This window comes from Rhipicephalus microplus, chromosome 3 (assembly GCF_043290135.1).
Source record: "Rhipicephalus microplus isolate Deutch F79 chromosome 3, USDA_Rmic, whole genome shotgun sequence".
Taxonomy (NCBI): domain Eukaryota; kingdom Metazoa; phylum Arthropoda; class Arachnida; order Ixodida; family Ixodidae; genus Rhipicephalus; species Rhipicephalus microplus.
This window is the reverse complement of record NC_134702.1, coordinates 98425812-98445905: the sequence shown is the minus strand read 5'-3', so window position 1 is coordinate 98445905 and position 20094 is coordinate 98425812. Positions and strand designations below refer to the sequence as shown.

The 20094-nt window shown below is 42.1% G+C and overlaps 1 protein-coding gene across 3 annotated transcripts in view; it reads right to left on the bottom strand.

The window, feature by feature from the left end:
* LOC119159782 (intermembrane lipid transfer protein VPS13D-like) overlaps positions 1-20094 on the bottom strand; it is a 134662-nt gene that overhangs the window by 46513 nt on the left and 68055 nt on the right. For 2 of the 3 annotated variants that reach the window (XM_075890045.1, XM_075890047.1), the window contains exons 43-56: positions 18670-18830; positions 17616-17847; positions 16779-17006; positions 14764-14831; positions 13684-13815; positions 12580-12780; positions 10688-10805; positions 8939-9223; positions 6817-6934; positions 6653-6720; positions 5048-5153; positions 4341-4475; positions 3582-3687; positions 1583-1705 (exon numbers count right to left, since the gene is read on the bottom strand). In XM_075890045.1, coding sequence (XP_075746160.1) covers positions 1583-1705; positions 3582-3687; positions 4341-4475; positions 5048-5153; positions 6653-6720; positions 6817-6934; positions 8939-9223; positions 10688-10805; positions 12580-12780; positions 13684-13815; positions 14764-14831; positions 16779-17006; positions 17616-17847; positions 18670-18830 — 2081 coding nt within the window. The remainder of the gene's footprint in view (positions 1-1582; positions 1706-3581; positions 3688-4340; positions 4476-5047; positions 5154-6652; positions 6721-6816; positions 6935-8938; positions 9224-10687; positions 10806-12579; positions 12781-13683; positions 13816-14763; positions 14832-16778; positions 17007-17615; positions 17848-18669; positions 18831-20094) is intronic. The other variant, XM_075890046.1, reaches the window with a different exon arrangement.

Below are 20094 nucleotides of genomic sequence, written 5' to 3'. Positions count from 1 at the left end.
ATTTTCCCTGGATTGGTCATTTTTTGACATAGCGCTTACTTAATGCTGTGAAACCACATTTACAAGGGGTTATATGTACTTAAACTACATATTCGTTCCATCCCAGTACTTCAAAAATTCAAATGATCTGAAGTCATGTTGGTGCGAATTGGAATATCGTGATAACTATTCAAATATTTGAATGAAGAGCTGGAATATTTGCCCATCCCTATATAACAACTGCTATTGCATATAACATCACATGATGTCTTTGCCTCTTATGTAATACACTTCTTTTGAGGTTTCCTCGAAGAATTTATTCTGAATGGATAAACATAGGCTTCGAATATTCGAATGCTTCGAATATTTGAACCAATAGTTGAGTATTCAAATTCATGTCAATTTGAATTTAAATTATTGATATTTTCAAGTATTTGCAATGAACGAATAAATGTATAATTCGCAGGTCACCGCTTGTAAAGGTGGTTTTACTGCAATGTAGGAGTGCTAAACAGTGAGAACATTTACTTAAAGAACATTTGCTTTGTCGTGAAGCCTTCCTTCAAATTAAAGGGGCCTTGCAACAATAACTGAACATGGTCAGAAAATGCTGCCGAGCGGTAGTCGAGGCTACCGAAAACACGCGAGGCAAATATTGTAGCGCAGTACATGGCCTGTAATTCACAATAAAATTTCAAAGCTAAAAACTGCTTTTTTCCCTCAGGAAGTGACACTGCAAGCTCAACAATCACTTATCATAACCTAGAAGAAATGTATGGCTCTGGTCACAGGCATTGGCTGATTTGAGCATGGTGCGCTTGTCCACGAGTACGTGTGCGATCGCACTGAAAAGCCGCGTATTCGAAGAAAAAAAAAGAGGTGCTCAAGGTCATAAGGTGCGTGTGGAGTATTTTAATTCTTTCGCTGTGCCATTCCTCCCTGTTTAGCTTCCAGCTATTTTGTCAAGACTAGAAAGAGAATGCAATTGCAGAGTGTGCCAATTTTTGGAACTCTGCTCATACTGGACTGGTTCTAGAAACTGCTGCCGTAAATTAAGGCAACAAGCATGTTTACTGGCTCCATGGCTACTTGAAAAAGTGTTGCAGGGCCCCTTTAAAGGAACATGTTACCCTCAAATCAATTCTTCATTTTATTAAGCTTATTATGACAGCTTATATAATCCTAGTATAATAAATTTTAAAACATTAAGTATATCCCAGTTTATCACTCGCATCCTACCGAAGATACTACTCAAGGTTGTTTTGACTTCCCTTGAATGAAAAAATAAATGGCATTTGCATAGAGACCCTGCTTCAATTTAAAAGAAATATTGTGCAGGTTAGTTTTGTCATGATAAATATTTCCTTTTTTTTATGTCATGCATACCATTCGAATTCGATTCGAAATTATTCGATCGAAATCACTATTTGCTTCGAATTAGCTTCGAACCAAAAATTCACTATTTGCACAAGCCTAGATAAACATAATACTTTAAAAAAATGTCAATGGAATCTTTGATGCAGGCAATGGCAAAACACCTACAGCAGCAAATTGGCAGAGACAGGCGAAAACATGAATAAGACAGACATGCAAGCAGACTCACCTGACGCTCGACTGGCCTCGCGTACTTGAAGTAGACACCCACTTTTTCCACAGACACTGGGTCAAGCTGGGTGTAGCCTGGAATTTTCAGAACCAGCCGGTGCATCCTGAGCTCGTGGGAATCCTGTGTGTCCCATGAATTAGAAAAGAAAGTGTGAAATGGGGACAAAAATTTAGCCTATCGAAAGTAAGAACGAATATCATCAACCGTCTCGAGTTGTGAAAAAAACATTGATTTCAAAATAGTTCTATAGCGACATGGTTGACATAGCGAGTAACCTGAAAGAGGAAAATGAACAATAGCAGAACAGCAGCTAAGCAGTTTGAAATATGCCTCGGTGTTAAAAACAAGAGCAGATAGACAGAATGCATAAAAAAGCAGGAAGGTTAACTAGATATACCACATTTTGGCACTTATAACCTGCTCTTGCATTATAACTCACACCTCCAACTACAAACTGTGTGTGGGGGGAAGGGGAAGAGGAGGAAGAAAAGACCTTCGCGTACAGCCATTAAATCATTTTCCTTGCATTATCATGAAGCAGTGCCGTGAAGGCAACTTGCACTCAGAAATTCACGTACAGTAGACTCGTGATAATTCAAACTCTGGTAATTCATTCATTCATTCATTTTTTGGTTGGTCCTTCATACTTCCAATGTATTTAAACTCCTCTTAATTCAAACTCATCATCTGGTTAATTCATACTTATTGCAGTTCCATACAAAAAATACCTGCTGCTTTCCCAGTACTATTTGGAAATTTGTGTGCTTACATGTCCTAACAGTCTCAAAATGACATATAAGTGCCTCAGGCCTTTGAGCAAAAAGGCTTTGTTAGTAAACAAATGTTTTAAATAAGGCTAACGCACAATAAACCGTGATGCTTATCAACTGGTATATAGAGGTTTGTGAAGGCACATATAACAAAGAAGCAGTTGGCAATTCACAATTTCTTTAAAAGGTTAGATTAGCAGTAAATGGTCAATAACCTTGTGGATTTTACACCTCTGCTTTTTGTTTGTTGGGTGCAGTTAGCTTAAAAAATTTTAAACGTGATAAAACCAATGCCTAATTATAATGTGTGGTGTCACCGAACCCAGATTTATATATCTCAAAACTTCTGATAACTCCAACTTCTTGGTATTTCAAACAAAATTCAATTGTCCCTATAATTCAAACTTCTTGATATTTCAAACAAAATTCAAATGCCCCTTCAAGTTTGGATTAACGAGAGTCGGCTTTGCTAATAAACTTGCACCCCACTTCAGCTTTGAATTTTCTGTAAATATTGTGCAGGTTATACCTGAGAAAATAAGTTACTTTCAGTTACAATGCATGATAGAGGGAAGCACAAGAGAAGGAGAGTGCAAAAGAAGAGAGAAAGAACGATAAACACAAAGCAACCAAGTACACAAAACAGCAACAGTACGGGTACTGTCAAAGTCTCTTGAGAATGACAGCAGCTGAAGAGATGGTTTCCTGCATGTGTGATGTGTGCATGTACAGAGGCTGATGTGCTGCTTTTTTGTTTAGTGGCTTGTCAATGAAGTTCTGTATGTTATAGAACCCGATGAAGAGGGTTTGAACAGCTACATGTGTGTGTTAAGCTTGTATATCATGAACCCACTACAATTAAACCATACACAAAGAACATGCTGCTGCTGAACAAAATTACACCACACTGCCAAGAAGGCTAATCTATCAAGACAAGTTTCGCCCGCAATTCAGCAAAGAGTTATTTTTTTTTTCGCACATTGCGTATCATACATGTAATGGAAAAAAGAAAACAGTTGCTGTCGTAAGGAGTTTGTGCGAAAATGAAATTAGAGTTCAACATATTTTTTGTCAATACTTCTTTCCTCAATAGAAGTGGTAGTTTCATTTAATACTACGAAACTCACGACAACCTAGAAACTTTCCTGTTACGTGAATCGCAAACGAGTTTCAATGATGTCTCAATCGGAAACACTTTTGCCATACAGCCAGCAAGTTGTGATCACCTGGTGTCTGATTTTGCCTCTTCCTTCAAACGTGAAAGGCACAACCTGACCAGGTTCGACGTCCTTCCAGTCAAGCCTGGAAGAGGAGGCTTCATCCTTCTTGCCACTGAAGTAAGAACAAAGGTTAGCTGTTTCTTGAAATAGACATATAAAATATAAGAAAAAGAAATGTTAGGAAAAGGAAGACCACTGTTTATTTTTTTATTTTCGACGGCAGGGACCACTAGACCCGCACAAACGGCGGTGCACGAGTCACAAAAAGAAAAGTGTGTCAACACGCTGCACGTGATGGTCGCAAAATGCCAGATAAACAACCCTATTGTCATTCGTTGAAGCTCTAAGCATGAAAAACTTCAGTCGCTGATTGCGTGTTATGAATTTGGCTCGCAATAATAAATTAGAAGAGCTCAGCGCAGCCAAGTCATGCCTTCTATTCACACTATGATGAGCGTTGCATGACTTGTCTGTGTGGGTATCTTGATGCTGATTGATTACCAAGCACAGATGCAGCATGCAATGGCTTTATCAAACACGAAAATCAGTGCAAAACTTCTCCTCTAAGTGGATACCTTTTATACATTAGCAGGAACAATCAGAATGAGGCTAGATTCATCCTGGCCTCTAGCAAGGTCCTAAAGCGACTTCTGTGAGACGCTCAGTTTGAGAAGCACTGCTTGACACTAGCACTCTTCAGCATACTACACATAACTTCAGCGATAGGAGCATTAGGACAACATGCAAGGAAAGAAGTTATCATACCTAAATGTAGCAGAGACAAAAGCGGTGAAGCGGAAGGCAACGCCAAGGTCATTCTTGATGGCAAAGGGTACGAAAGGGGAACGGCGCCTGACCGGTGTATCTCCTTGGCCGACTGCATCACTGTTCTCCGAGTTCCTGTAATTCCCAATGTAACGCTCACAGTAGAGTTAAAAAGGTGTCAAATAAAAATAAACTAGCGGCTGCCATGCAAACAGCCACATTAATAGAGTTAGCTGCAACCACAAACAAGACGATTGAATTACTGTCGGTTTTCATATTTCGAAGAGGATTAAAAAACAGACATTTTACTGTTGCCTACCACACAGCTCAGGCTAATTCATTTCTGCACATAGCCACATGATCAAACAAAAAGATATCACATGTTCCATGGCTTGAAATCAACAAGGGGCCACCGAAGTTCTTTGCGTTCATCATCTAATGGCCAGCAAATAAGAGTGGTCATGTACTACCTTTGTGAAATTTCAAACTTGTCAAAGAAACAAACAAAGGTACACTGTCTCATTTGAAAATGAGTAAGCTTGACGATAGCAATATATGAGAGGCCATGATGGGTTAGCACACAAGACGCACACGAAACAATTTAAAAAGTTGACGCTTCGCTGGGATAGTTACGTCTGAAGTACAATATAGTACCATGTTGCGCTATCGTGCCACAACGGCTATAAGTGAATATGCTGCCAACTCACTTTTCAGCTGAAAAGAGCTGATAGAAATCAGCAGCCCAGGACACTTTCACTTTCTGGTACAGGTCCAGTAGTGCTGTGGTGATGTTCACTTTGAGGACGTCCTCAGCTGGTTGAGAAAGAAGAGAGAAACATCATGCTTCCAAGTGTTGAATTGTGATTGCTGAGACAACAAGTCAACAATGATCAACATAGTCAACATGATAAAATAACTACAAAGAGAAATATACAAAAATGCAAGCAACGCCTATTGGACAATTTTTTTTGTACATGCTTGATAATCCAGACACCTTGACAGCCCTGCCATGTAGAGAGCTCACAGATTAAAATAAAATAACTTAGGGCCAAATGCTTTCCTTTCTGCCATCTTCAGTTCGCGTCTTATCAGCATAGTTCTGATCTTAACTGCTGTAGGCCCATGTGCTCAGATTTGGGTGCATGTTAAAGAACCCCTGGTGGTCGAAATTTCTGGAGCACTACACTACGGCATCTATCATAAATGTATGGTGATTTTAAGACATTAAACTGCATATATCAATCAACCAATCAATCAGTTCTGATCTTAACATTTACATCTGAGCTAACCATACCTTCAGCGGCCAGTTTCTAGTGCTCTCACTCTTGACACAGTGCTCTCAAGTTGCACATATCAGTCATTATATATCGAATGTTTTGATAACCCATTTCACTGCTATAGTGCACCTCATAAACTTAACATACAGTATAGACCGCTTATGACGTAAGCCGAGAATATTCGTACTATAAGCGGTACCGCATTATAACCAAGACAGCTTTTTTCAAGGACCGCACTTGCGCCAAACGTGTTGAGCAAGCAGCATTACATTTCCGAGAATTAAAGCATGCGGTGCGTGGTGCTTACAACCATTTAAATTTCCGATAGTAAAAAAAATTAGCGTCGATAGACACGCATTCCCAACGAAACGAACGCGAAAAAAGAGGGGTTTAACAAAAGAAAGCAGCACCACGAAAATTTGTCGATTACTTCTCAGACCACCTTGATTACACGTATTACACACAAACTATGTCGAATCACGCCCAGAATTTCGTGCGTTGTGAGATGCCAATCGTTTGATTTCACGGTTATGTACCCGATTTCAAGACATCGCAATCAAATCGTGAACCACCATTCGAGCGCTACACGTGCCACCCTCGTTTTCATTAGTCATGTGTACCCCTTCTCGTCAGACGCCGCCACTGCAAAGGGTTTTGTTGATCCCATATCAAACCGCAGCTTCGAAGTGCAGAAAGCAATGGGGTTTATGAAGCATTGAACTATCCTGGTCCTCAAAGAGATTCACTGCAGTAGAGTGATGTTGCGTAGTTAAGCATACACAATGTACTACAGGGAAACAGCATGAAGAGGGGAAAGAGTGCCTTCTTGTGTAGGTAGCCCTTTTTAACCCTTAAATGCAACACACGAATATGAATGAAAATGCATATCACAAGATTCATATCAGTATCATTAATATAAAACTCACAACTATGTGAGAATGGCTCTTGCACAAGAACTAGACACAAAGGCCATTGCAGATTCTAAGCCAAGATTAAAACATTTGTGCAGCAGATCAAAGATTTTTAAAATCCTACCGTTTATTTTGAAGTGACATTTTGCAAGGCCTGTTTTTCCAAAAGCAGCCTCCCATTGGCAATTGCACCTGTTCGAAATAAAGAATGAGGTTCATTTGGACTGTTCCACTCCCAATCTAACTGCCATAAGAAAAATGTGTTGCAGTTATGAAAAATGTGCTTACCTCCAAGGTTCAATGATGGGTTCCCATCCTGAAAGTGCTCTGTTGTAGTAGCCAATGCTGAAGAAAAACTTCGACTCTCCACTGAATGTTTTTGAGAGCTCTTGAGAGATGTAGGTTTCTGTAGAAACAAGCATAGTCCCACCCAGTGTCAAGACAAGCAAGGTGTCGCGTTCATTTGGATAACAAGCGGGGAAAAAAAAGGAAAGATTCAGCTCGAGTGAGACGCGCCGTGACATACGAATCTTTGCAGTCTTTAATCTGCCAGCAGTGAGGCTTTCACCTCCATGTTTGTCTAAGAGGTAGAGTGAGAAGTCACTTGTGAGTGTGTGTGTACAAGCGTGTTTTTTTTTCTTAGCTTTTCCTGTCAACCTCCAAGTTATACTGTGTATTATTATTGGTGGAATGCCATGTTGGAATGTTTCTGTACATAGCAATATAGATTGAAACCCTGTTAATACGTACCTGCTGGGGATGACGGCATAACTACGCACTAAACGCACTATGCATTAACCATCAGCTACAAACTTGCATCTTCTGACATGCGCCATCACTGCCAATAAAGAAATAAACTCAGTGCCAAGGAATAGTTGCCTAAAGTGCCCACTGCAAAGCCATTTCTTTCTTTTTGCTAAAGTACAGAAAAGTTACCGACTCTCGCACAACCACCCGATAGCACGCAGTGGCAATGCTGATGAGCATTTCGAAACAACTGTTGGGTCCGGGATATGCAGTGTGGTACAGCAACAGAACGGACACAATCGGCTGTCCGTGATACAGTTGTTCTGCAGTCTGCTTCTAAGCGAAAACTTATGCAGTTTACATTTGTTAAACGTGGTACAGTCGTAGAGAGCCAAATCATTTTCTGCATGGCTTGCAGTGCTTCGCTCACTTGTCGCACACCGTGACCGCCGATGAGGCGAGAACCCTGCTGTATTAACACGGTGATGAAAAGCTTTCCGCAAGCAATATGCACTCTCCGCAATGCTCTAGCAGTCCTGGCAACGAACGGAGGTGCGTTTGGGCTGTCGCTGTATAAGAGTGTGCAGCATGGTTACAACAGCGCTACGCTTGCTGTACAGTGCGCGTGTTGACATAATACAGCAAGGTTTCTCGGTGCCGGTGACCCACAACGCTAAAAGCCGCATCAGCGAGCTGCTTACTTTTCAGTAAAGCTGTGTGGTCTTGAACAAGGTCCCGCACAATGCAGCGGCAGCTATCGGCGGCCCAGCGCATTGAGGTAGTCGCCTACCAAAAGCGTGCAAAAGACCTGAAGTGACGCTACGCCACATGCGTGCCCAAGCAGATAACCAGGGATGTTTACGGTGCTAAGGCTTTTTGTGGGCGATAAGTCACACCGGCGCGTTTGTCAGTGGTCGCCACCTCGCCTTTGTTTTTTTTTCCCTTGATGATTACTCGCAATATGCCATCACCACAATCGTGCAGAAGTCGGAACAACTAATTGGCGGATTTCTGCACTTATCAACATGACGAAAAACCGTTCATGGCACACTGTGATGTCTGCAAGTTCAGTGGCACAGTAAAATTTTGTGGTGCACAATATTATCACGGTACACAGTTAGTATGCACTAACGGGTCGGCATAAGCCGAACACTACGGCTTCAGCGGTCCGCGAATGCATTCGTCTCTATGAGACTCGGTCGGGGATTTGTTGCAACTACGTTTTAACCGTTAGTGCACTTAAAGTGGGTATGCACTAATGAGGTTTGGCTGTATTAGCTGCTGATTCAAAAGTTGTGCAACTGCAGTTGTGAAAGTTGTGAACCATATACATGCAGCGCAACAGTAAATCTGGTTGTTCTACGAGACATTGACACTGCAAGCACACGTGAGCAGTGCCGATTATGAGGCATTGCCGCTTGCAAATAGGCGAGTTGTGCCAGTCCAAATGAGCATCAGTTGCCATAAATCGCTTCTTGCTCGGCAGTTGTGATCAGTTTTGTGCCATCTCCTATTTGACTACAATTCAAATGTAAAAACACTCATAGCAGTACATTTCACGAAAGAAGAAAATGTTGCAGGGAAGCTACAACAGCACCTCGAAGTTCAATGGTTCCCTCCATTCTCTCAAAAAAAGCAAATAACTGAATTATTCGTCACTCACCCCTGAGATCTATTTCCAGCAGTGGCACATCGGCGTCCATGCAATCGTCAATTATGCAGAGACAGAAGTAGGAGACCTTGAGCTCAACGGCAGACACGACTATGTCTTGCTTGGCAACGCCCGTCTGAGACGTGCTCATCGCAGTGCCCACGTAAATGCTGGTAGCCATGGCATTCTGAGTCAGCCAGAGTGCAGCATCCTCGATGTTGCCCCCGCAGGCCTCGAGGCTGCGCAGGCAGTCGTCCCGGGAGAAACCCATCTCCAGGAGACTGTCAATGTTTGAAGCTGTGTCGCAGAGAAAAGAAAGAGAGCAACAAAAAAGAAGTTCAATCAACTGTGCATGGCGGGTACTGGTGAAACAACAAAGCTGTTGGCTTAGAAAGAAGCCTTCACTTCACCAGTTATTTTAGCTAATTGAATGAAGTGATGTTGAATGAGGTGGGACTGAAGTGGGAGTATAAAGAGGGAGGAGTAGTGGGAGTAGTATTGGGATGAGAAGTGAGTGGTGGCGGTCACGAGTAGTGGCACCTACCCGTTTCCAATCTACGACGGCCCCCATACATGAAAGCCAGAACTAAGAACAGCTTCGCTGCTAGAAAAGAAGGCGAGCGATACCTTCCTGATTGGGATCTGTTCCGGAAAAGTGTGATGTCATATGGCAGTCAGAGTGGTGTTTGCATCGTTGTTCATATCATCATATCCAGGGTTTAAAATCCCAAAACCACAATATCATTACGAGAAATGTCGCAGTGGAGGGCTCTACAAATCTTGACCATCTGGTGTTTTTTAACGTGCACTGACATTGCACAGCACATGGGCCTCTACCTTTTCGCCTTCACCAAAATACGGCCACCGTGGCCGGGATCGAACCCACGACCTGCCAGTCAGCAGCCGAGAACGTTAGCCACTGGTCCACTGAGGCGGAATGTTTGCATTGTTGTTGCAGCATTATTAAAGACAAAAAATAAATATATACTCTTACACGTATTATATACAATATTAGAATTCCACACACGAATCTTCTTGAGCTTTTCTTTTCCCCCCACCCAGTGCTGATTCCTGACCTTGATTCCTCGGGAGGGTGTTCAATCTAAGTGGATGTGTCCAAAGAAGTTCTTTGGTTTTACAAGTGACTTTTCGATCAACTCACCACCGAATGCTACTGATTAAAAATCTTGCACAGGCCGCGTGCCATTACAACTTGTGCAAGTGAAGCTTTTGCGTCCACTCCACTAAAACAGATGGATGAGTTCTCCATGCAGTGGAGCTTCGTACTCAGGGGCGGCGCCAGGGGGGGGCAAGGGTGGGCTGGAGCCCCCCCAAAATTCTCGCCTGCCCCCCCTATGCCCACCCAAGTGCCCGGAAGCATATATTGAAAACCTAGTAGGAGCAGAGCTAGCTTGCCCCCCCCGGAGGAACTCACTTTTCGTGGTTGCCCCCCCCAGTAAAAACATCCTGGCGCCGCCCCTGTTCGTACTACGAATGGGTGAATGACACTTTTTCAATTTCATGAATTTTCCTTCGCTTTGATGCTTCCACAGAACAGATTTGCCACGATACCCACCACTTTGCTATTCAATGTCTAACCTCACCTGCCACCACCACCGCCCACATCATATGAAGCCTACTGTTACTGCACAATTCCAGTTGAAAGTTGAATTTGGTCAAGTGTGAGATCGTCATGGGGCCAGTCACATTTTGCACAGGCAGCACGACCGACAGCAGGAAACTTGACTGAAGTACACGTACACTCACATTCCATTTTGCTGCCGCCAAGTAGCAACTGCTTTGGTATTGAATCCAGGATCCTGAGGAACATCTTGACATCGTTGTAAGAAAGCCTCAGGTTGAGATTCATTGTCCCCACCTGCAAGTGTGAAAATTTTTTATAAAAGAGGCAGAGACTTTCGCAGTATGTCAATCTCTATTGCACAAACCGATGCAGTTATGATTAGTGAAGGCATACAAGTTTCCCTAGCACACACCTCGCTGCACTTTCTATCTTTAACAAAAAAAGTGCAAGGGTTTTTTTTTTTCCTCTTTTAGTGCTCTCGAGGCTGCCACCATGCATGTAAAATGGCGAAAACAAATCTAAAATGGTCACGAGCAAACACACAGAGCATTGACTGAACGTTTAAGACTCTTCCTTTCAGGACAAATAATGAAGGGTAATGATGAGCCGCAGACGTGCACACAGACGAGTAATCACGAGAACCTGGAACGGACCAGGTGTTCTTGACGTTATTTATCTGTGTGTACCGCTGCAGCACATCATTACCCTTCAGTATGCCATACCAACTAGCCCCAGTTGGAGCACTTCTAAACATTACTTCAGGATGAAGCATCACATAGCCTATGTACTTATGAAGGCGGTGCAGCTTTCCATGACTGTTAGCAAGAATTCTTATTGCACTGTGCCTTTTTGAAAGTTTGCCAAATCTGATTTTTCGCTTCACTCTGGCTGGCTGCCACTGAGGTATTCTGGGAGTATTTTGACTTCACCTAGTTTATTGCCGCGTGCTCATGCCCCCGCTTGTGCATTTTAATATTGCCGTTCTCACGTGTTTGGTCTAGGGTTGCATCTCGAAAGAAGATGCAACACTCACTTTATCACCCAAGGTGATACTGCGAAATGCTCGCCTGCATGGCTCTCGTTAGATGCATAATTACCTTTCGAGGTGCGGCACTGCCATCCTTGCATCTCTTTTTCTAAGATACATAAGAACAGGCAATATCTCGACTAGCGACCTCGCAACTAAATGCTGCAAGTTTCCTGTTCACTCAGTTTTTATTGTTAGTATGTGTAATTGACACTGTCTACAGACAATATATATGGCATGCCTCACTTTCACTACAAATGCATGTTCTAAGACAACACCCTCTAAATATCTACTTGACTGTTCATCCTTCCAGCACTGAACAAGATATTACTGCACTGATCACATCGTTAGAGTGACACACAATAAAGCCAACTTGTTCAATGCTAAATACCATTCCATATACAAAGCTGTTGATGAAATAATTGCAACACATTTTGCATCATAAATTAATCACAATAATAATGATTTCTGGGATTATATGTTCCAAAACCAAAAGCATTTCACAGCCTAAATTAATAATAACGATTTCTGAGATTTTGTTCCAAAACCATGGTATGATTATGAGAGACGCCATAGTAGAATGCTCCGGAAATTCTTGACCATCTGGTGTTATTCAACGTGCACCGACATCCCACAGTACACGGGCTACTATCATTTCACCTTTATCAAAGTGCAACCACCAGTGCCGGGATCGAATTTGCAATGTTTGGGTTAACAGCTGAGCACTGTAACCGCTACACTACTGAGGCGGACATGAATGAATGAGACTATGTTATGTTAAACAACTATGTAATTCTTACTACTTCATTCTTCAATACATCATGCACTATTTGTGGTTTTAAATGCAACAGACCTGACCCAACCCAAACTGAACCGACCGGGCCCAGCCCAACAGAGCAACCAACGAATGAATAATGTCCATAGTTCTAAAAAAGTCTCACTACACCTTTTAACCGTCTAGCTGCTGCCTTTTTTCTACCAGCCACATTACATTCAGAGTGAGCACTTAAAACTTACACGATGTGTGCTACGGATACTCGCCTGCAAAACATGCCCAGTCTTTTCACCAGGTGCGGTGGGGTCCCGCTCCACGAGGTCGATGTAAACACTGATGGGGTCGATAATGGAGAGCGCAGTGTCATCCTCCAGGCCCAGAATGCACGAGAATACTTCCAAGTTTTGAAGGTTGCAGGACAGGGGCCTCTCGGTGTGTGCCTTGTGGTAGGACAGCACTGCCGTTGACTGCAGAAACCGAGTATCATGTATGGAGTTAGTATACGAACAGAAAACAAAAATGAGTTGGTGCACAAAGTTTTACAATTACTATTATAATTATTATCATTATTATTCGATATACAGGCATAAGCACACATACAAGTGACAAAGAGGGGAAATGGGCAGGAAGCAAACTGACCACAGCCACTGTCAGAGGGGACAATACTTGCCTACTTTTTCAAAAAGTGGGAACAGAAATGGGAGATGAAGATAAGAATTGAAGTACAGAGGAAAGAAATAACCAAACTCAGACAGAAGCAATCAAGAAAATGAAGACAGAAGGCATTAATAATCACGACTGGCAGCTTACCGCTATTCTCTAAAAAGGCAAATTCTCAGTTAGGCACACATTACTACGCGTCGAAACATATAAAGATAGCAAAGAGGCTTAAGAAAAAGACAGCCAAATAAGAAGCAATAAAATGAAAAAGGACAGACTTAACACAAAGAGAAAAACAATGATGTGAATTGGAGACATTACAACAAGGTGTCAAAAAAGGTAATGAAGAATAAAATACTAATAAAATAAAATAAATAAAGAATGCCCTGTCTGCACCACCTAAGTATCGCAAAAGAACATAATAAATTAGATAAAAAAACAAAATGTACAAAAGGTTTTTTTTGTTTGTTTGAGACGGAGGACAAGAGGGAGGATACAATATATACTTCAGATAAGATTAAAGGAAAGCACATTAGTAAAGTTAAGCCCACTAATGACCCTGGCTAATGAGCCAAGAATGACGACAAGTTTCTGACTTTCAGTTTACTAATAACAAAGCAAACATACTTAAAACGTGTACTAACATCTCAAAAACCTAAATGTTTGTCTAACATAATTAGAAACACAAGTAAGAAAAGAAGCCAGCATACCTTCAATATAACTGCATTGGTGTCCCACTCAGCAGAATCTTCAACAACAACAATTTCGGTGTCGGTCATGTTCAACTTCAGTTCCAAAGGAACCTCTGGAATGGGTGGCTGAAGCTGTTGCTGTTGCCATTGCTAAAAGACAAGAAAAAAATAATATAAAAAATAGAATGATAAACACATCTGCAGGCATAGGTTTGCCCAATCGCACACCTTCTGGCCTTTTCACACTGCGTTTACTTAATCGAAATTTCAGACTAGATGCACAAAGCAAGTGTCGTGTCCAATGTCTACAGTAGTTGCTAGTTCTACCTTGGAGCTTGTCCACATTAGCAATTTGCAATAGTCGTGCGACATGTTGCTTCAGTTGAAATGCGACAGTTTTGAGTCATTCAGATACGGAGCAACAGGCCACCTCCTTGTTTAACTACACGGTGAATGTTCAAGTAGACATGAACAGCACTGATCGTAAGGCATTCCCGCGTGGCATTTAGTCGGTCATGCTAGCTTCTGTGAACATCAGTTGCACAGTGTTGCTTCCTGGTTGCGAATTACAATCAGTCGCACGACCTCTGCCAACCACCAGTGCGAATGAGCCTTTACTCCACCAGAATTCACACCAGAACTCAAATAGTACTAACTGTGCACACAATAAGTTAAAAATACTGTACTGCATAAAATCTCCGATTCGTTGAACTAAACACAAATGTTATACAAAAGACCAAAAAATTGGTAAATGCCCTTATGAAAGGCCTTGAGTTATGCACTGCACAATTACATCACATCCTATGTTTGATTGTTATTTTTAAGCAAGAGCAAATTTATCTCTTAACAAGGAGGAGACATCAAAGAAATTTAACAAAGCTGCTTGTTAAACGAGTTATGGCGAGAATTGATTCTATGGTATTAGACCATTTCCTGGAATACATTTATAACCAATATGTAGGTGATGCATTGCTTGTGAAAACGAGCATGTTTCATCCTATTTGCGCGAACCGATTATTTTACCAGGGCTGACATACAGCTACACAGGATTTGTTATTTCAATAGAAAGTAAAACGGGTAAGAAATACACAAAATTACCTTGGTCATGCGTCGTGCTGTAGAGAGGCTCTGTGTGACGTGTTGATCCGCTGACGTGAGTTGCTTAACTGAAAACACACAAAACATAGTAACCACGCAAACAGAGGCATGAGAAACTCACGCTATCGAGTAACAAAAAAATAAGCAAGTCTTTCCACATGTTCACAACAATGCGTCTAAAGTAGGCATGTGCAAATATTTGAATGAATACTGCAGTATTTGAATTCGCTTCAATATAAATTTTAATTGTTCGAAATTTCAAAACATTCAAAATAAACCATGAATACACCTATCCAGGAGAAATTCGCACTGCCGCAAAACAATCCTTTCGACGTTAAATTTCATATTATGCTCACATCTACTAATCATTTTTCAAGTTTAAAAGCTTGTTATACCAGATCACATGCTGTTATTATAATAAATTTTAATGCATAACATATTTTATAGGTTATCACTCACATTCTGGTGCAAGTCAAATAGTGCAACCATTTAAAGTTGTTCACACTATCGTTTGAATAAAAAAGAGCAACATTTGCATATGCCTTGGTTTTAAATAAAACATACATATAAAATATAGGCCGTTTATAATGTAAGTCCCGGGAGTCGCTAATATCTGCACTATAAGCAATATCGCACATAACCAAACAAACCTTTTTCAAGGGCTGAAATCGCGCAAAAAATGTCGAGCAAGTAGCCTCGCATGTCAAAGAATCAAAGCATGCGATGCATGGTGCTTACAACCTTTTCAACTTCCAAATGTTAAAAAAAGATTTAACATCCAAAGATGCGTTTCCTACGAAAGAAACAAAAAAAGGAGGGAGGGTTCTAACAAGAGAAAGTACCATCGCAGAAATTTGCCGACTGCTTCTCAGACTGCCTAGATTGTGCACATTATAGAGAATGTCGAATTACATCCGGAATTTCACCCTCTGAAAAATGCCAATCGACCGAATTCAGGGGCACGCATCTGATTTCAAGATGTCGCAATCGAATCGCGAACCACCATTCGAGCGCTACACGTACCACCCTCGTTTTCAATAACAATATGCATCCCTTCCAGTAAAGTGCAGCTATCGCAAAGAGTTTCATTGATTCCGTGCCAAACCGCAGCTTCAATTGCACCAACCGCTACCGAAATGCAACCATCGCCGATGAGGCCTAGTCTGTCATTTGGTATGTTGTTTTGGGAAGTTTGTCCAAGATATGATGACCTGGCGTCGAAAAGACCACCCTCAAGTGCCGAACCAAAAACAACAAGCGTGATGCGAGGTTCGCGTTCACGGTCGGGAGATCAACAATGGCGAAAACCTGCCAAGCTTTACACAAGACAGTGCACTGGCAGCGAAGTAAAAAGCTCGCGTCATAAAGCCGTAAAAGATTTGAAGCTGACGGACGTGGTAGCAAACGAGATATCTTAAGCAAGCACGACAGTGACGATGCTTTTCCCAACAGGAAACTTAAGCGCAGTTGATAAGTATAGGATCGCATGTACACTGTATAACCGCATCGGTGCCTGTGTAAAGGCTTATATGTCGCCTGAGCAACTGCCCTCCTCTCCTACTCAGGGAGCCGGTGCAGCATGCCGCAGTCTTTTTTTCTTTTCGTTTCTTTTTATTCTCTTCACTTTTCGTTCATTCACTCCCTGACCTCGTCGCTCGCTCCCTATCAGCGCACCCATCGTGCCTCCTTTCAGAAGCCCCTTCGCTACCACAATTGTCACAAAGATTTTCCGGCAACCGCATTATAACCGGTTTCCCATCCTGGGGGACTGCCCAATAAGCGGTATGCATATACATGGCATTTTATAGGAGGGTGAATGGGAGTCAAAAACGACCACATTGTAACCACTTCTGCTTTATAAGTGGTTATGTTACAAGTGGTCTACACTGCATTGCGTAGGGCTATGATAAATATGCTCATTTTTCAATAAGTGATACATACTATTCGATTCGAATCTAAAATTTACTATTCGCACATGCCTGTTCCAAAGTGTCTGATGAAGAAAGCATTATTACCGCCGGGCAAAACATGATGTTCTTCACCCAGAGTGAGGAACTCAGCAAGTTCGCTGATCCAGCTGAAGATGGCCATGACGCGCATGTTATTCAGCAGGACAGTGAAGCGTGCTGTGTTGTGCGCAACACGGTAGTGGATCTCAGCCTGCAACACTTTTTCCTTCGAGGCATTCTTCGTCGGAAAGAGGATGTTGGTGAAGACGTTGGGTCGGTTGTTTACCGGTGCATCTAGAAGTGAACCAGGTCAAGCATCAATCGTGCACTGTTCGAACAAATGCCTGCAATATGAGCCTGACACACGTGCCGATGCATGCGACCCTGTGAATGTGTGGTGAAGTGTCTAATTTGAAGAGGGAAACACATCTTGATACAAAACAACAAAAGATACTGAGAACTATTTTTATAAACATTGTTTTTGTACTAAATTTATTCCATGCATATTACTTAGCTCTTTGTTAAAAGCATTTTGCTAAATCAGTGAAGCCCAGCATGAAGCACTGTGAAAGCCCTCTTTCTCGCATTAAGTTAGAATACGATCAATAATGTCGTCCATAAGTGCTGTCTGGAACATCTGGAGATACAGTAATACAATTATCGAAAGTCGACTAGTGTAAAATGACACAAAAAAATATAATGTAAATGGAAAGAAGCCCGAATCATGAAACCAGTTTGACAGTGCTACGATGACCAAACCTTCCGGCACGAGTCCTCTTGCTCCAGTTGTTTCTGTTTCAGAACATCTTGCTGGTGCCTTATTCGAAACGGTAACTTCGCCACCGGGCACATCAACTGCCGAGACACACAGAAGGTGAAGCACAACCTAGCGGAAAGCCTTACCCTTAAAGCGAGTGTCCAGGATGCGTATTTCGTGAGAGACCAGGTCAATGTCGTTCGACTGGTCAGAGAATCGCTCCAGGGTTAGCTTCGACCGAATGAGCTCCACCTTTGCCAGCGTAGACTCAGCATTGGCGCACTGTGGTCGGGCGTGGGCATGAACCAGCTCCAATGTTACGTTCACCAGAGCCATGCGTATGGCCAGGAATGTCCAGCTGTTGCCATTCTGGCCTCCCTGCTTGTAAGACGTGGCGAGAATAATGTGCATTCAAACGTCATTATAACAAAGTGACAACTGCCATTAAAATACTTCGTTATAGTATCCAAAAACCTGTTATAAATGTATAGTCATAACACTATCTATAACAAAGCTATTATTCACTTCGATATGATTTGTTATATTCGTGTTCATTATATCTTGTTGTGTGAAGCATGCTATCAAGCCATGAAGTCATATTCAAGAAGCTCAGCCAAGCAGGAAAAACATAGTTCTTTTTGCGGTGTCGAAGTGTCTGACAGCTATGTGTCAATTAATAAAAGATGGCTCAGAGGTTCACCAAGTGTGATACGAAACGAAATGCACAAGAGAAAGCTTGCATAGGTTCTATAAAGGCCATTAACACCAGAACTGTACTGAGCATTTTAAAATCAAATCAAGTTACATCGTAAGCAGCACAGGTTCCAACAGGTGCTATGTTTGTTGTTTCAGGGACACTGAATTTCTTTCACCTATCTGGGGTTTTTCCATGCGCCCCGAAACATGATAAGCGTGCAAGAATTTCTGCATTTTGCCCCAAACTGGAATGCCAGTCTCAATAGCTAAATATTAAACACGTAGCTTTCTGCTCAGCATAAGAGTGCTATAGTCCCAATCACCCAAACGATCAAACTTTTGCCTTCAACATTGCCTCAAAACGTTCTAAACAAATAATGAAGACAGACCACAATGCTTCTACAGCAAGCAGATGGCCAGTGCCGACTGCCAATAAATAATAGCCGAGGGTTTCAGTGGTGGTGTTCCGGCAGCGAAAGACAAGTTTTTACAATGCCCACCCACCTGTCCTGGAAACAGTTCCCCGAGGGTCAAGTTGGATGCGGAAGCACGCTCCACTGTCTCCCCGAGGTTGCGACTTAAGATCCCGTGGACCAAGGCGTACTGACTGCGGTCGAGAGTGACGTGCACCGAAGAGAAGCTTCCTTCGACCGTCCAGTCCGGAACTGAAATCAGACGCCAAGCAAACAAAAAACATATGAAGAAAACAGCGAACAGGGCAGAGCACCATTTTCTAAAGCTCTTGCCAGCTGCACAATGCAAACTCTTTTTCATTATGATAATGTGCTTAGAATATATCTAGAGAACACTCTATACAAAGTTACAGGTCTGCCTAACCTATGGCGGGGAAGAACAGTAAAACATCAGCTATCTTTTTGATGTAGAACTCACTAATTGGAAGCAAAAGGCTCTTGATTAAGGCAAACGCCGTTCTAAAGAGCTTTGTCGAAATTGATACATCACTTCTGTATCTTCATAGTACACAAAACATTGTGTACTATGAAAATAGCCCAGAGGTTGGTACAATGACTTAGCGGTCAGTGAATTTACTGAGCTCCCAATTTGTATGCATTGTTACATACATAGCATACTTCTGTTTCTTTATATCAAAACGTGACATGTGTAATCTAGTGCACATATTTAAGCCTGTTATATATGTCGCTGTCGGTACCGTTTGCCGAGTTGTGCAGTATGTCTATCACTAGCTAGCCAGGCTATACAGTGAAAGTGACAATAACATAAAAAAAATTACATACTGTCAAAAGTTTACAATTTCATTAACAGTAGCGATGATGGGCAGGTCTCCATGTATATAAGAGTTACAAGTGCAAATCATTGAGCCGTTGGTGGTCCATTATATTGACAACACCGCAAGAAGAGACAAGGGTCCCCGTAACTATGAAGGATGCCAAAGAGGAGTGCTCTGAAAATTACTAGCACCTGGGGTTTCTTTAACGTGCACTGATGTCACACAGTCTAACATTTTGCCTCCATCGAAATGCGACCGCTGCCGCCGGGATTGAACCCTCAATTTTTGGATCAGCAGCAGAGCACCGTGACCACCACACTATCGAACCACAAATTAAACTGGAGGTGTAACTATGTCCTATACTAGTTCAGTGGAATGCGAACCAAGATGCTAAGAGATTTGAGCATGTACACTGCATGAAAAACAATTGACTGGAGCTTAGAGTGCCTCTAGCACTAATGTTGAAGTTAGAATTAACAGCTAAATCTTTTTATCCACCCACAGTTTGGACGAAGCTGTGAATGAAAAAAAATCACAGCATATCCACGGAGTGAATGATGATTGGTGGGGCGAAGCGTTCGTCAGTCCGTCCGTGCTTTCGTCCGCCCATTCGTTCTTGCTTCCCTCCGTCCGTGCATCCGTCCATGCATCTGTCCGTGCATCCATTCGTGTGTCCGTTC